Source organism: Ptychodera flava, chromosome 8 (genome assembly GCF_041260155.1).
Source record: "Ptychodera flava strain L36383 chromosome 8, AS_Pfla_20210202, whole genome shotgun sequence".
NCBI lineage: Eukaryota > Metazoa > Hemichordata > Enteropneusta > Ptychoderidae > Ptychodera > Ptychodera flava.
Window position 1 is genome coordinate 16,837,240 of NC_091935.1, and position 18,956 is coordinate 16,856,195.

The following is an 18,956-nucleotide window of genomic DNA, read 5'->3' on the forward strand; positions in this document are numbered from 1 at the left end:
AACACCAATTCCGGTTGCAGGTTATACATCTAACGCCAGTCTCTATAACTATCAATGATAAATACTCAGCACTCAGAAAGACATCGATATCAGGCGGTATAAGTGCTATTTTTATCAGATTGAGGCGTTTAACCATCTAGCATCTCGTGTCATCGTATTTGCTCACCAATCATTTCGGCCTATCTAGTCCAAACAAGTCTTTCAACAACTCTCGGTCGATTCATGCGATATCTATACCCATCGCCACACCTCGCCAGTCTGACTGAAATTAGAGTTAGAGTTGTGCTCGGCCCTGGTATAAAATGGCTTCCGCGTTCTGCTCCCTCGCCTCTCTACTAACTTACAAAATTAAAACCCAAGAGTATGAATGCCCGCATCTGATTTTAATAGATAACGGTTCTCTGATATTTAACCGTGACTGGTCTGACTTCTGTTTGACTCGATCTGTCACAGAACCCTGCCCTGCTCTCATCTGTCTCATTGCGGTCTTTCGTATGTAAAGGAGGGACGGATCACTCATTCCTGTTCCTCGGCGGTAACTGCCGGGAATAATCAGACAAAATATCATGCACAGTCCGTATTCCAAATGCAATGCTATATTGTTGCTAATTATAGCCTTGTATTTTCTGCAGTTTGTTCTTGTTTTAAATTTATTACGTAATAAAAATATTTTTAAATAACTGTCTCTGTTTTGTGTTTATAAAATGTGTTTTCATCGAACATTTTAAACCAATTGAAGTTGACTTTCCTGTAAGAGAAAATATTTTCAACCTTAATTTGCTAAAGTTTATTCTGGAACCGTTACTATTGTCCCGAAACAACTCGATGGAAACCAGGACATATACTGCGATAGGAAATTCCCACCGTCTATTGAATTAAATGATTGATAAATTTATTTCACCGGGAAAATAAAGTATCATTGATTCAAGCGACGCCTCATCTATGTGTTGATGCATTTATTGCAGTAACAATTTTTCGCAGTAATGAATACCGTCACAAATTTTGGGCAAAGAAGCTGCATTCCAAATGAATACCCATACTCTGACTTAGCCCAAACACTTGTCTTTGTCAGTATATACATGTACATATGCATGTACATCATTTCCTTAATGGAAAATTGGAAAAATCCGTAGTCCTCTCGATAAAATTTCTGCAGAAAAATAAGTTCATGTGTTTTTTACATCGAGACTTGATTATTGTAACAGTTAACTGTTTGACCTTCCAAATTATCATTAGGAATTGGTCTAGCCCGGCTAGTCTCAAGTACGAAAATCCATCGATACATATAAAAGTTGACGGCCAGGAAGAAGACATCTTTTAATCGATGTCAATGTCGTCCACGCCATGAAAATTGCAGAAGTTTTTGTACTGTTTGGCGTCCTGACCGTATCTGGGTTGACGAAGCATGATTCCTATTCTGCGATCTTGGAAACCAAGTTAGGACCTAAAGTAATATACTAGGGGAACCAGCATATTAACTGCAAAGGGGGAGTGGAAGAGAAAATTGGGGGAGGGCATAAAAACAAACAAGGTGTTCAAGGAGGGTCTTGAAAATTCAAGAGTTCTATAAGAGGGCTCCAACTTGTCACTCGATGCAAATCATAACGATAAATCACTTTGAACAACACAAAAGACAAATCTTTTATAAAGCCGTTTTCCGATGAAACCGCTGTTTGCCAATGTTCTTGTGATCACTGTAAGAGTGTGGCAATGAGAAACACCAAAATCAAACTTCTTGTGCACAATTGGCCTCTCAATTACTATATTCTTAGCCATGCATATAAGTTTTCAAAGACACTTGAATGCACAGTTATTACCAGTTTACGTACGAAAGACCACAATGTGTGATTTTTTAATTTCGTTGTACATGGTTGTCTATACGAAAATAATGAATTTTTTTTTCAATACAAAACTGTACGTTGTGAGATCGAATCCATCGAGAATATACTGAATTTTCTCACAGACCATGTACAGTGAATGAAGATTTTTGGATGAAATCCAAAAATCAAATTTCTTGTACATACATGCACCTTTCACCACATCCAGCAAAGTAAATGTACATAAATTATGAAAAATATGTATAATAACAAATATAGCTTGTTTGTAGCGGGAAATTCTTAATAGTTTCCAAATAGACTCTCATGTGTAATGATTTGATATTTTTGGACGAAGCACTATATAGGCCACATCTTAGCTTTTAATATTCGCGCAAAATATGGTTACCACCCACTAAAATGTATGCATGAAATTTCATGACCCTTAAAAATGCCAGCTCGGATAAACAGGCGGCAGACGTTGCAACTGAAAAATGACCTGAGGGCAGCGCTCAGAGCGGAGTAAACATGTGCACAAAATTCAATGACGTCACAAATTATTTGGAAATAGCCATAGTCCGCGTAAACGCGGGCAAGTTCCCTATGTCTGTCTACTATGCTGCCCTAAGGGCAGCTAGCTCTGATATACCCTATGGCTGAATGCTGTAAAAATTAGGAATGTACGTCTGCCCTGAGGGCAGCTCTTATATATATTGCTGACCTCAGGGCAGACTAATAGATAGGATAGGAAATGTATGTCTGCCCTGAGGGCAGCTCTCATATTGCTGCCCTCGGGGCAGATTGGTAGATATATACTTATGCAATGATGTAAGGATAGGAAATGTATGTCTCCCCTAAGTGCAGCTCTGATATATTGCTGCCTTCAGGGCAGATTGGTAGATAGGATAAGAAATTTATGTCTGCCTTGAGGTCAGCTCTGGTATACACTGTGTAATGCTGTAAGAATAGGAAATGTATGTCTGCCCTGAGGGCAGCTCCGATATTTTGCTGTCCTCAGGGCAGATTGGCAGATAGGTTAGGAAAATGTTGGTCTGCCCTGAGGGCAACTCTGATATATTGATGCCCCCAGGGCAGATTGGTATGCAAACTGGGAATATTTGAAAATAACTTGTGTCGTCATGGAATGTGAGTCTGCTCTGAGCAGGCCTGAGGGCAGCGCTATACCCCTCAGGTCATTTTTCAGTTTCAACTTCTGCCGCCTGCGCTCGAATAATTGCGATTCAGCCGTAAAAGAACACAGGCGATCCCCTGTTATATCTATCCCGTAGGATCAAGCGCTCGTCGCGTAGCAATCAAGGCGCTTGCTGTAGGGATAGAGATGGCTAGTCCGTTCAATTCCGTCGCCATCGGTGCATTTTAAGATGAATATTATGCATGAACGAAACGAGAGAGAGAGAGAGAGAGAGAGAGAGAGAGAGAGAGAGAGAGAGAGAGAGAGAGAGAGAGAGAGAGAGAGAGAGAGAGAGAGTTTCTCAAGAATCTCATCAAAGTTTAATAATAACTGAAAAGTTTTTCTTCCTTATGTTGACAAAGTATGTCGCTAGTGTCCTCCCGGTGTGATATAATGAGACAGTTTTTGCTGCAGTACTTTGATCGTTATTGACGTATTTAAGCGTAAAGTCGTACAGTTGATTTTAAAGAATAGCTAACATGTAATTAAGGATATTCTTCAAAGTACAATTCAGCTTGCTCATTATCTCCATGCGAATCGCGAATTTATCTGTTTCGGCGCTGGGATATTTGGACGAGGCGAAGAGACAACTTACTTTAACACCTACAATTGGCGGCATCTCATTACATTCCAATAAAACACTAAAGAACACAGTGAAAAGGGAAGTATGTAAATTTCCTTCCCCCTTTTATCACGGTTTAAGATTGTCACGTATGCTTTTTATTTCTTCGCTCGCACTCAAGTGTTGGTCTCAGCTCTAACTACAGTAAATAATGGCAGCTTGCAAGCACTAAATCAAAATCTTAATATTACTTTGACGGAAGCATGCCTCTGTCTCTCGACTAGTACTCAAATCTTGCACGTTTTCACATTTTGATGACTTTTATCAGCCAACAAATTTTTGAAAATGTGCCAAATTTCGATTTTTAATCCAATGACAGACTAGCAAGAACTGGAGGTTATTTTAACAAATACATTGTATGCTTGTTGTGTTGTAAGATAGAAGATAGATATTGTTAATTTTTCTTTCATTTTGCAAATCGGGTAAATAACCGGTCTCTGAGTTCATCATCGAATTTCTAATCATCAAACCAATGAAAGAATTCTATTTTATCCCCTCCTTTCATCAGCAGATACAAAAGTACATACTTTACCATGAATGAAATCCTTTGTGACATTTCCGAACTTTCGTATCTTAATCCATTTAGTTTAAAATCCACCATCAAAGAAGCGATAGCATGACAGTTTGAGGTTCCCATTATCCACTGAAGCAATATGGCGAAATGTCCTTGCTCTAGGGCAGTTTTAGTCCGGAACACTTGGCCATACCCGTGGTATGGCCCAGCACCTTCGAATGGTGAGTCCGGTCATAGACCCTCGAGAAAAAGTTACTATGGTCCGGTGCAGTGCCTATAGGCACTGCACCGGACCATAGTAACTTTTAACTACGTATGCCACGAGTATGTATCACTCAACAAGCTACATGCTTAAGTCCCTACGCTCAGCGCTGACACTATCACCAAATTTTTAACACAAATGACTTTCCGCCGCAGATGATTTCATTTCGTGCTTTGGTCACTTGCGTGAAATTGTCTTGGCGATTAGCAAGCCTTTCAATCATGAGCCACAACACGTAATACAATTTGGCTTTAATGACTTTTGTTCTTCCAGTCCCGTCGGCAGAGGGCGCTCTTGAGCACGATACTGTCGCACTCTGGTAATCGGGGCACTTCCGACGAAGTTCATTTGTTCATACACCGCACTTCTTCCCCAGGAGGAATATCAGCAGTACGTATACTTTGTACGGCATCTCGTAGTTGTTTTGCAGACCTTTGTGATTAAACATGACCGAAATTTTAGTAGAATCTTTCCTCTTACTCTACCTGTGTTAAATGATGAAATTCTAGCCAGACTCTTCTCTTTGATGACGTCAACATCTCCTCTATCAGTCCGCAACATAACTGTTTCAAAAACAAAAAAACAAAATATACAACAACAAGGGTAGTTGAAACCTCACTCATTTTTTCATGAAGATGCAATCACTGACCAGGGAAAGTCTAGGCTTATCGTTACTTTTAACCTCTACTCCTTGAAAAAATCTGTCAATAATATTCTCCTCATACTCAGTTTACTATGCTCCTCTCGGGTTACGACATACACACACACATACATACATACATACATACATACACACAATACATACATACATACATACATACATACATACATACATACATACATACATACATACACCACACACACATACATACATACATACACACACATACATACATACATACATACATACATACACACAATACATACATACATACATACATACATACATACATACATACATACATACATACATACATACCCCAAATATACACCCACTTCATCCTTCGAGTAAACTATTGCTGCCATACTAAACTTTAGAGTCTCTGCTTTTTGAACATATCTTGTATGAGGTGGTTTCCTTGTCATCTTTGATGACCTGAGAAACTGTTGGCAACATCGCAGCAACATGTAGCTCCACGAGTAAGAAAAAAGGAGAACTTTCAAATTTGTTTCTTTTAGGATAGCTATTTCAGCTATACTGTATACATACAGAATCTCACTGCTTAATCATTTGTTAAACAATCTTTGAATCGGACCAACTTTGCCATGGTCACTTTGAAAGAAGGCAGGGACAGATAAGAAAACTGTAAGACTTCTTGCCATCTGTTCACGGTCCGGCCCTACGGATGATGGCAGCATAAGCAATCAATGCTCTCCTTCAAGTTGTTGTTTGTTTTGATCGAGGAGGCAGTTTCATTCTCGTCTCGACTTCCAGACCTCAGTCGCTTCGCTCTTGCATCATAATCATAGAAAAGTGCGCCGCAAGCGTTGAGGAGCGAGACTTAGCATCGAGTGGAGAAGCGACTAGAGCAAGTTGCTCCAAGGCATACACAATTTTGTATGATATGTTCATTTGTTAATGTCCAGTTTATCTGTGCTAAAATGCATTGTTAACGGATTCCGGGGGAAAACTGTTTGGAGAAAGTAAAGTTCGAGTGGCTAGCATGTGAAGACGTTATGTTACAGTTCTGTGATATTATTATCACGCACCATGTTATTTTAGTGTACAGAATAGTTACCTACAGACAAATATCTAGAAAGCTGCTGTTGCAATTACTAGAAATACAAATATGAATAAGGGTTTGCAAAAATCGCACACGCTTGGGCAAAACTGATGTAACATCAGTTTTCATATAATCGAAGGTAGAGTCAAAAATACACTCCGATTTGAAATCTACCGATCTTTCCTGACATGCTGATGTTAAAATTTCGATGTCTTCTGCATCAACTTTTCATGTGATTTCGTAACAACAACCATTTTATTACAAAGCAAGATTTACGACAATAATTATTTAATTATTGGTCGATCTTGTCACACGAAATGTGTCAATCAAAAGCAAACCCAATCGAGAGCTTTAAAGTACACAAAATCGTAATACTCGATAAAATGACATATAATTTTGTAATTTCAAATCGAATCATGGACATCCTCTGTCACGCTGTTCAAAGATTCTTTAACACGATTAGAATTAATTTGGGATAATTGGATTTTTCAAATTTCTCAAACGTGTTAGGTCATCTATAGCTGAAAGTTGCAATGTTACAAATTACTCATAAAAACAAGTGTGTAACTGAAAAAGAAAAGTAGATGAGGTTACATTTGCATTACTCAACCATCCAATTATCCCAAATTAGTTCCAATCGTGTTCTTTGAAACAAATTTACGCCATTATTTATAATGAAAAAGCTGGCTAGTGTCCCGAAACTAGGCCATTTTCCAAATTGTTTTGCACATATGAAAGTAAATCTGTCGATAGAAACACGATTCAGTAAACGATAGCACACTGTCACATCAGATGGACGACTTGAAATATGTTAGTTGAATAATTCACTGATTGGAGATGGACGGAGAACGTAAACATCCGTGGCAGTTAGGTGTTTTGCGCATGGGCACGAAAAAAAGTCCGGCTCTGGCAGAGCAGCTTGGCTTTCCTCGGCAGCGCTTTCATTCTGGTTGGCCACCCCACGATTTGCGTAACAGCGTACCACTGAAGGGACAGTCTGCTGACCCTGATCTCTTCCATTTACTCTGTTTTGATATTTGCATGCCCACACACTTCGAGCTACCGACTTAAGTATTTAAAACTGCTCACAACAAAGAAAATTTGTAAAACATGAAAACTCACTCGGTACACTAATCTACATAATCAGGAGTGTTAGTATTGGACTATTTAATTCTTTAATCAAAAAACACGCAAAGTTAGTGATGTTTTGTCTGGGTTAAAGTATCTCGCATAAGTGTCAAGTCGAGAGCTGAATCATTTCCATTGGAATCCTCATGCTCTGAAATGAAAGAAAAAGAAAATAGCTGTCTCAAGATATGATCGCTAATCCATGAAACGCTTCTCTATACATTGATTGTGACATTATTTTCCTCTAAATGACAGCATTAATTAAAAAGGAATACCAAACAGCTGACAGAAAACACATAAACTTCTTTCTGAATGATGAAACCATTGTTAAAATGGTTGATCCGCATTTCACGTCAATCGTTCTAACAAAAGCAAACAGCAAACAGACATGCAAAGTGTTATAGTCAACTGAATATATATATATATATATATATATATATATATATATATATATATATATATATATATATATATATATATATATATATATTAAGTTGACTATAAAACTTTGCATATATATATATATATTTATATTAAAGCTGATATAATTCCATATCATTAATCACCTTCTTTAAGTTCAGCCTGTGGTGGTCCTTGGATTAATGAGCATCCATGGCAACAAACAATACAGCAACAACACCCGATAATAATACCCTGGTCAAACGAAATAACAGATTGCATGATGTTAATTACTTTGTACGAGATAAAAAACAAAACAAATGATCTAAGTTACCGACCCTTGAAATTCACTATGGCTACCTTTCCTGTGTTATCTCCATGGTGAAAAATTGATATTTGCGATGTTCACAAAAATATTGTGTGAAAATCTTTTTGTACATAAGCTTCAAATTGAGCCAGTACAAGTGGTTGGCAAAAATAGTTCTGTGTAAAAATGTTAGAGATCGAACATCCGTCCCAAGGCACTTCCACTCTAAATTCAAAATGGGTGACATCCCTCTACGCGGAAATTATAAATTTCGATTTTTACAAAATAAAGACAGTGAAAACTTTATTTGCTCTAAGAGCTTAGAAATGAAGGGTAGATCAGAAAAGTGTTGTACAAATTTGCGAAGTTATAGACATTTATAAACCCAGAGATTAGGAAATTTGTACTGCCGATCCAGCAACGGATTCTACAGTACAGTGTGGAGTGAGAATAGAAAGGCAATCACAGCACAATCTTCAAAAAATGTTTATTACGCTATAACGTTTACGGGGTAATTTTCTAAATGTCTTTTTCCGAAGATAACTCTTATGGTCCTTTAAAATATCAGAGAGCCATAAATTTATTGAAAAATTCGCCACTCATCAGGTGTGCGGGATACTATTTCATTTGTTCTAGTAATGTGTTGCAAGTACTCTGCATTCCCAAGAGTCCCTGATAAGTATTTTGAACGTCAACTCACACAGTCATACATCAAAATGGGCGAAAAAATCCATTCAGCATATTGCCAGTCGGCTTGTCATGAGATACTCAACGTGGTAGTCACCCACATTGAGGTAGTTCGCGCCTTGAAAATGAGGGACTTCAACTTTTGCTCAAACTTTTCTAAAGGAATCTTTCAACCATTCTCCTTCAAAGTCAAGAATGAAAGTCAGGGGTCACCGTGCAAATTTCGGTACCAGAGAAACAAATTACCCGAAATTTGAAAATTTGAAATTCAACTTGGCCGCCGTCTCCGTGTTAACTCTATGGAGAATAATAATATTTTCGACTTTCGAAAAACTAAGACAGTGAAAAGTCTTCTTACTCTAAGAGCTTTAAAATGACTCCCTACAATTGACAGAATTGTAAAAGTTAGAGAGTCAAAGTATCTGTCCCCAAGAAGAGGCTCATACTACCTTAAATATTAAGGAGTATTACTTGTCTCACAATATGTTCTCCTACATGCATTGTACATCCCCGACTTCAAATCTTAGTCGGACAGGCATGAACATTGCAATAAAATAATTAACATATGACACATGTACGTACGGAAGGTTCGTTCTCATGTAACTAATACTATAGCTACCAGATCTGTCGTAAAAACAACAGCCATCAGGACAACAGTAGGTGTCGGAACAACAACATGTGGTGTTCGAACAGCAAGAGAACGTCTCGCAGCAGAATCCACCTCTGCAGCACGTGAACACCAGTGGATCGCAGCTGAAATAAATAGAAGAAGACATGTGTGAGTGGTCCGATCATATTTTCAATACATATGAATGCAGGGAGGACAAGGCACGCCGTGACATATTGTAAACAATGAACCATGTCTTATTGTGTTTACATAGTGCACTGTGCTCACATCCGCTTAGCGCAAGTCGACGTACAATAGGCAAAGCGCAAAGACAGCAGGAAGAATCAGAATTACAAGTCACTATTTATAAAGTAGTATATGCTAATTAAAATTGCTTCACGAAGTTACATATAAGTTGATCCTCGACGTAATTAAATGCAGCAGCCAAAAGCATGCCACCCGGGCCGTCAAATATCTGATCATTAGAGATTTACTTCCGGAGATTACTTTTATCGAGCAATAAATACTAATGGGTACGGCGAAGGTCCTAAGCCAATTGCAAGACGTTGGACTTTATTTTATACGGAGACAACGAGAAAAAATGGAAGCAGCAAACTTTTCTAGAGGAACGTCTAGCGCTTGTTATTATACTGAGTACGCATAATATGTTGTGACGCATTTTATAAACCAGTCATTGAAAAATGCATATTTTTTTCTAAATGGCCCCGAGCGCTTGTTAATAGGATGAAAATTTTAAAGATGGAACAATTTAAGCCAAACTGATCAAAGCAGAAATTGTTGCGCGCGGACAGAAGTGATTAATATGGAAAAATAGTACTAGTACTAGAAACTAGTACCCTATGTATAGGGTAAAACAGAAGAATCATTATCACAACCAACCATAGATAACACAAACACTTCTGCTATTTCTTTCAGAAGAAAAAAACTATGAACCGAATCAGGGATTTATGCACTTGGATAACGTACATAAATAAAGAGACTAACGAAGAGATTACATAATCAGAATCAGTATAAAGTGCAATCAAATGAAACATCACATTTTGTCAAAGAAAGTAATGAGCGGTGCAAAAATATCATTGTTTGTCTGAACGACCAACAATGATATTTATGGGGTCGTAGAAATGTACAATGTTATACAATGTTATTTATGACGAGTGGAATCCCAGAAAAAGCTTCTTTTAAGAAACTTTTGACAATTCTGGAGCACACAATCATCGTACACAGTTTATTCGGTCAGCCAGTCGTAAATCGGGGACACTGTTTCAGGATGAAGAATGGCAATCATTCAATCTGTGGCATTTTGTGTTCATTGTATGTCAGCCAAAGCTCTAACACTTTAGATAACATCAAACCGTTCATACACATAATGGTCGACAATTTTTCTTCAGTTCGGAAGATAGCCAAACCAAATGCTTCACTATTAAGGTAGTTCACGTCTAGATCAAACCTTCCTTAAGGAATCTTTCAACCATTCTCTTTCAAAATCAAGAATAAAACTTGGGGATCACCGAGCAAGTTTTGGTACTGGTGAAACAAATAACCCAAGATTTACCGATATTTAAAATTCAAAATGGCCGCCATCCCTGTGTTAACTGCATGGGGAAAACATAAAATTTTCGAATCTCGAAAAACTAAGCCGGTGAAAAGTTTTCTTACACCAAGAGCTTTAAACTGAGCCCCCACAAGTGGTATATCAGAAAAGAATTGTAAAAGTTTGAGAGTCTAAATTTGTGTCCCCGAGGTGTGTTCTACCTTTAAAGATATGGATTATGTGTACTTACTCTACATCGACTGAACTATTGCTCTCCGAAACACGGACGCTTTCGAGGACCTAAAAGAAGGATGAAAACAAGAAGGCCACTGTTTACTTTGTGTACACAGATTTGTGAAGCGGTTTATGTTTGTCGAAAATGTTCAGTTGAAGACATCGTGAAAAAATCATTAACGAATTAAAAGGAAGAGCAACTCTATCAAAATTCGTCGATATTTTTGTTCTTCCCAAGGACAGTCAGTTCTTTTGCTCAGCATGTTTTATATTTTGTTTCCTTTCTGTTCCACTGTGTCTTTGAAGCACTCAAGTCATAGGGGGTCGCAGAAATGTCCGTTTCCAGGGGTAGGGGCGGGGGTACTTCGCGAAAGATTGTCAAAGGACAAATACGTGACATAGCGACGCGGACGGAGAAAAAGAAATCGTTTAACAAAATCAGTGAAACATAAGACCAAGACACCAAAGATTAGCAGTATAAATGTTTATTGGCAATACATATCACAGTCAAATGTATTAAAATAAAATAAACTAAAACAAGAAGAAACCTACCCCTACCCCTGGAGACGGCCATTTCTACGACCCCTATGCTTCAGTTAAAGTTTGTATAGTAACAAGGACACAAGAAAGACAGAAAGAAGGAAACACATAAAAACAAACAAACATCCTTATCAACTGCACGTAGACACTCGACGCCATTCCTTGCTCCTTTCTCCCTTCGATAACAGTCTTGGAGTCCGGTGTGTATCTTTGTTTAGGTAAAACGGTTCCGAATAGAATGAATGAATGACAAATGTTTCAAATGAAAAGCATGAGCTTCTTTAAATTACCTTTTTACCGCGCGTTAACATTGTAAGTTGTTCAGATGATTGTTTTATAGCCACCTATAACCGTACACCATCTCTCTCTCTCTCTCTCTCTCTCTCTCTCTCTCTCTCTCTCTCTCTCTCTCTCTCTCTCTCTCTCTCTCTCTCTCTCTCTCTCTCTCCATCTGTATGACGAAAGTGTGACATGTATCGTTCGAATTTGATTGCTTCTTGAGAAATATCGGTCACGGTGGGCAAAAGATTGGCATATTTCTAAATCCTCCAAGTCCTACCTCACTTTTCACACTCATCACAGGATAAGAATCAAACTTCACCATCATTGCAGGATGGGAATCATCGTTCATCAACGCAGGCACGATTAGTGCGCTCAGCAGAACAAAGACTGATGAAATCTTCATGATTGAAGCAAAGTACATCGTCATCAATTTTCTCGTCGTCCGATCAAGGCAGGAGTCTGGTTTGACTGATGTCTGGCCTTCGACTGTTATAAACGCCGATGCATGTTTCTACTTATATGATTATGTCTGCGCATATGCCACGACTTTATGATATTATTTATTACTGTGTATCTAAGCTTTGCAGTTATTTATTATTTAGTACAATCAACTCACAGAGGCGGCAGTTGAAACAATAGTATTTTATTTCCTGGTGAGATAAAGTTATAAATCAATAAATTCAATAGATGATGGAAATTTCCCAATTAAACCTCACTCATGATTCCGCTGAGTTGTTCTTATTAAAGCAATCGTAACCATCCAGACACAAACTTGAGCAATTGACGGATACTTGGGGCAGGATGAAATCACTATCATTGATAGTGCATGATAGCTACTGGTGGTATGTATAAACTGCGGTCGACCTGGTGGTAGCTCGATGGTAGCCTGCAGGTTCATAAACCTCTTTTTGATCAGGGGGTACACAGTTAAAATTCAGCGGCGGTGGAGGGGGTGGCAAGATTTTCGAAAAAAAAAGTTGGCTGTAAATGTAGAAAAAAATGTTAAAATAGTAAAAACTTGATTTTTTTCGGAGGGTTGACAAAAATAATAGCTGCAATGAACACAATCCTCTCTAATTGGTAGAGTATGGCTTCAGTGGACTCTTGAGCTGCTGTCTATGGCAATAATATTTTTAAACAGTTCATCTTTTATTCTGTATATGGTCTAGCTTTCAGCTATCAGTTCATCTTGGTGTATATTTTTCAAAGGAATAATGAAAAAGTTAAAGAGAAATTTTATGTCAACTTGTATTTGAAGATCGTTAGAAATACACGACCATTGAAACTAACCCGATAAAATTAATAAATTGTTTTGTCATTTGTAAGTCAGAAAGCACATCATTCAGCTCAACTATTCAAAGGGTAAAACAGTTGGTAAAGGCTTAAAACCCTCAACATTAAAAGGATCGATAGGTCGCGCTTTCACGGTCTGTATTCGCACTGAAAACCAAAATCAAAGAATGTGCATAAAAACATAAAAGAATGGCATTTTTCTGAAACTATTAATCGTTCTTATTGCACAAAAAGTAGTCCGATGTGCATGAAGATATAAATATATTTATCATATACCCATGCCCATATTGCTACATCCTAGTGACGTTCACCGTAAAATATCAGCCGTGATATTTCACGGTAAACGTCGAGATATGCAGGATGAACGTCATCAGTTTTAGAGTTTTCCCGAACTACATTAGCAGTTTGTTGTTAAACAACGTAAACAACAAAATGGCTGCCGCTCCCCGCCTGCGAAGCGATGTCGCCGACATAAAAACTTGAAGGGCTTCGAGGAACACGGATATTTCTGGTTGCAAAATACGGAAGTAACATGTTGAGTCTTGAAACGTTTTCCCATGGTATTTTTTTTGGTCAAGTTCAAGCAAACATTCTGCCGTTCGCACGGCGCCGGCACTATTGTGCACGGTCTCCCCCGAACAAGTAGTGAGCGCGTGGCGTGACAGCGATGTCGCGCGCGCGACGACTGTTGACATGGCAACTCAGGGTAAACTAACACAATGGTGTCCCCTCTCCGCGCGAGCTCCGTGCCGTACGACGATCGAAATCAGGATAGGTTTAAAGCTGAGCACAGTTTTTGACCGGTTACAATTGTAATAGCATATTGCACCTTAAAAAGTTCCTTCTGTATGACGATTTTTGTATCCCGGTGTCTTTCTTCTTGGGTTTCATTGAGATATGGACGACTTGCAGCGATGTCGCGCGTGATGTTGACAGCTTCGTCGTATACTTTATGAATGAAGCCTGTTCACATAAACATTCTGATATTTATGCGCAAGGCGTAATAAAGTAAAGCCTCAAAATTTAAGGTTTTTCGTTCTATTAGTAAACTTATGGGCATGGGTATATATGATAATTCGGTTATTACCCAATATCGCCTGTTCCTTGTGTCGTATCAGCATTCGTGTCATTTGTGCTGCGTCAGACACACTCATACTGATACGACACAGGAACAGGCGATATTTGGTTATAACCTCTAAATATATATAATTCCAACACAGATATAATACAGCTTAAAATCATATACATCCGCACTTACAATACGCTAATATAGAAAACATTACTCTCCCACTTACTAGTTTTTCCTCATATTACGTCTCTTCTAGGAAAACTAGCTCATTGGCGTCCCCCCATACGGAATGTCCCCATATCGTCCCGACATGAGATTTTGACCTTCTCACCGGCAAACAAATAACCCTATTCAATGCAAACTTTATGCCTTTTTCCTTGTAAGGGCCTGACAAAGAAACATATTTCCCCACCCGCAGATGATAAGAATTGTCTGCCCTTCAATTTTCTGTTCGATTTTATGAAAACGATGTATCAAGTCGCCTACCGAGAAACTGCTTAGGAACACCTCCCCCCGGACAATATGAAGGAAATTGACACAAGGTAGAGGTACATTTCAGGCGAACATTTGCAAACAGCGGTTCAGTTTTGTGCAGTTCTCACTTTATGTCGTGATCGTTTGATGATTGTTCAAAGAATTTATGATGTTCATCGACAATACAGGTGAATAATGCGAAGTCCTCACTTTTGCATGTAGTTTTTGTGGTATTTTCATTTTATGTCAACAGTTAACCCCGTCGCTCCATGGTGATTGAGCAGTGATCCTCGGGGTTGAACACTATACATAACACGTGCCTCATGAACAGCGTCGTACCGCAACACTGACCGACCCTCCTTCCTAAATTGCTGTACAAAGTTCCTTTGTAGTAAGTTGCCATGTTCTTAATCTTTATGTCATAAATATTGCCAGCTAGAAAGCGTTGAATCAATATCTTTCACATAACTTCGACAGAAGTATGCCTCTGTCATTAGAATTCAAATCTAGCTCGTTTCCGCATTCCACGATTTTTGTCGAGAACACAGTTTGAACATGTTCCTGAATTAATATTTTATCCGAAGGGAGACTATCTGAAGGATTTTTAATTTAATAGCTTTCTTGCATTTTTGTCTAATATTCGTTATTGTGTGTTTTCCTCTGTTGTAAGTCGTCAGTTCTTAATCGTTCTGTCATAAATAATGCCAGCTCAAAGGCGTTGAGTCAATATATTTAACATAACTTCGACAGAAGTATGCCTCAATCTTCAATTATAATTCGATTCTAGCTCGTTTCCGCATTCCATGATTTTTTGTCATAGAACACATTTGAACCTGTTTCAGAATTAATATTTATCTGTAAGGAGAGTAACTAGCAGAACTTTAATTTAATGACTTTTCTTACATTGTTTCGTCTAATATTCATTATTGCGGGTTTTTTTTGCTCAAGAGAATCCTATAGTCCCTGCCTTCATGGCTTTCTTCCTGCAGGAAAACATATTCCCGCCCTCAAAAGACTAAAACTTGCCTGTCCGCCCTTCCCTGCTTGATGATGAGAGGAAGCATTATGTCCGCCTGCTGAGACACCGCTTGCGAACACTTATCTGTTCGAACGGCTTTCTCCGCTGCCCCTGTAAGTAGTTGAGATCAACGTAAAGGCGTCCACACTGACACAAATTGTTTTGATACATCTAATTATCATTTTCTGAACATATACACGTTAGGGTATGAACACAGTGAAAGAGGTACCACGTAAATTTCCTCTTAGACATGGCATTTTTGCGAACATATGTCTGCTGTTTATTTCATTTCACAGACTCGAGTGTAGGCCTAAGCTTTCACTATATGTTCAATGCCAGCTTACAGGTGTTAAATCAAAATCTTTCTCTCGACTCTGACAGAAGTATGCATCTGTCTCTTGGCTAGAAATTGGAATCCAACAAGTTTCCGCATTCCACGAATTTTATTATCCCCAAAGCAAGTTTTGAACGTATGCCAGATTTATCCTTTTATCGAATGGCAAGTGTTGACTTTAATGACTTTTCTATATTCATCTGTTGCATATTAAGATACATATTCTTCCGTCAGTTTCTGTTTATTTTGCAGATGTGGGGCTTTCCGGTTTTGGAGTCCATCAAGGAATTTTAATCGTCAATTATTTAACTCGTAGAGCAAAGATTCCTTCGTGGTTTTTTACTCTTAGTGACATTCGTATTTTATTATTTTTAAATCTATCATACTGGCGAAAGCACGATTACAGGTTTGAGTTATGAGTTTGAGCAATAAGGAGTAAAGTCTACTTTGTCACAGTTCATGCTTCTCGGTTAGGGAGCCTTCATTATAAAGGGGGGAGGTGGAATTGCAAAAGAAATATAAAAGTTTACCCGTAACAAAATTCATCCTAAAGTATGACACCCCCTTCAAAATTAATCAATGGTAAAATGTGACCCTCGGTCAAAATTATTGGTGTCATTAGATTAATAAAAAATATTATTTAACCACGATGTGCAAACAAGATGTGGCGCTAGAATTTATCAACGTAACCACATAATTTAGCACCATGGATACTATCTGTAACTGTTGAAATATTTTCAGGTTTTGGTCATGAGTGTAGTATACTCCAATTTTTTCTTGTTCTACTTCCAACAGAATCTATATTCAGTGTATAACATAGCCTCCATATCTGGCATGGCCATTGATATTGTTGACAAACTAGTCCGGACCTGAACGCAAAATTGGACAATAACAATGCCACTTTCACATGTATTGCCTTTGTTGAAAAGCTAAAATACTTGGCATTTTATCCTCTCTATACTGTTGGGAGTTGAACACGAAACTGGAGCTGACACACAGAACAGAAAATACTGAAAAAAGTATAGCTATAAGCACGGTCACCGTGCCGTAAGCAGTGTGAGTAACAGACAGAGGAGCATTAAGGTAGTATGACCTCGAAAGTGAAAGACTTAAACTTTTGCTCTAACTTTTCTCAATAAATCTTTCAATCATTCTCTTTCAAAATCAAGAATAAAAATAAGGGGTCACCGTGCAAATTTTGGTACTAGACATACAAATTAACCAAGATTTACCGATATTAGAAATTCAAAATGGCCGCCATCCCTGTGTTAACTCTATGTAGAAAAATAAAAATATTCGAATTACGAAAAACTAAGCCGGTAAAAAGTTTTCTTTCACCAAGAGCTTTAAAATGAACCCCCACATGTGGTATATCAGAAGAGAATTGTAAAAGTTTGAGAGTCCGAATGTCTATCCCCGAAGTGTGTTCCACCTTAAACTGTGTAATCTGCTTGTCACCTGTCAAACTGGGTTTAATTGGTGTGGGGCCTGTCCTTCAGTCTATATAGTCTGCACAATAGCGTAATTTCCATGCTGTGCACTGTCTACCAGATCTCGTCACGTAAAATAGGTCTTTTTCAAAACCACTGTCACCACTTTCTCAAAAACTTCCTTATTTTCGCCAACTACTCCTATCACTGTATCTTATGACACAAGACGTCACTATTTACCATTCCTATTTCGTGATTTATCATGTTTAACGAAGATTTAGTTCAACAGAGTGGAATCCTTGTATCTAATTTGTGCTGTACTTTCATTTTGTGTTGGAAAAATGAAGCAGTAAGTTAGATATACCGTGAAATAACAGTAGTTGGCAAAGGTTGTCGAACACAACCGCCCCTCTTTCGCAATATATGCATACAGAACAATGGCTTTCTGTCACTAGTTGCGGTACGCTGACCCTCGGTGTTCGTTATGGAGCTCTTAAGGTAGTATGCGCCTCGAAAGTGAAAGACTTAAACTTTGCTCAAACTTTCCTCAAGTATTCAATCAACCATACTATTTAAAAATCAAGAACAAGAATCGGGGTCACCGCGCAAACTTTGGTACTAGAGAAACAAATCAGCTAAGATTAACCGATATTTGAAATTCAAAATGGCCGCCATCCCGGTCCTGCGTTAACTCTAGGGAGAAAAATCAAATTTTCGATTTTCGGAAAATTAAGCTGTAAAGCGTTTCTTACACAAAGACCTTCATAATGAAACCCCACAAGTGGTAGATCAGAAAAGAATTGCAAAGTTTGAGAGTCCGAATATCTGTCCCCGAGGCACGTTCTACCCGCTTGAAATCATGATCGTTTGATCGATACACTGTTCACGACCGGCTCTAGTATGCGCCGACGTAAGGTCGCAGGGAACATAAATTCATCTGTTTCGGCCTTGGGATAATTGGATAAGGCGAAACGATAAGTTACTTGTAACAGTTACAATCGACATATATTATAAAAGAACACATAAAAAGGGGGAAGTGTGTAAAATCCCCCCCTTTTATCACAGTGTGAGCTTATCAGTTCACCGTGCTACCGTATGCGTGTTATTTCTTTACTCGCACTCAAGTCTTGCCCTCAGCTCTGACCATACAGTAAATAATGGCAGCTTGCAGGCAGTAAATCAAAATATTAATATTACTTTGACGGAAGCATTCCTCTGTCTCTCGACTAGCATTCAAATCTTGCACGTTTTCACATTTTGAAAATTTTGAAAATGTGCCAAATTTCGATTTTTTAATCCAACGACTGACTGGCTGACTAGCAAGAACTAGAGAGTAATCTAACAAATATGCATTGTTTATTGCGTGGTAAAATGTATATATTGTTACCGTGATTTCCTTCCATTTTGCATATTGTGCGAATAACCGGTCTCTGAGTTCATCATCGATTTCCTACTGGTCATCGCAAAACCAACG

At 38.3% G+C, this 18,956-nt stretch overlaps 1 protein-coding gene across 1 annotated transcript; it reads right to left on the minus strand.

Moving 5' to 3' along the window:
• Positions 1–6,353: 6,353 nt before the first annotated feature.
• On the minus strand, positions 6,354–12,345 carry LOC139137899 (uncharacterized). The gene is made up of 5 exons (XM_070706157.1): positions 12,142–12,345; positions 11,059–11,108; positions 9,232–9,402; positions 7,823–7,910; positions 6,354–7,407 (listed from the first exon to the last, which is right to left on the minus strand). The coding sequence occupies exons 1-4, from the start codon at positions 12,289–12,291 to the stop codon at positions 7,856–7,858; spliced, it is 426 nt and encodes a 141-aa protein (XP_070562258.1). The 5' UTR covers positions 12,292–12,345; the 3' UTR covers positions 6,354–7,407; positions 7,823–7,855.
• Positions 12,346–18,956: the final 6,611 nt, after the last annotated feature.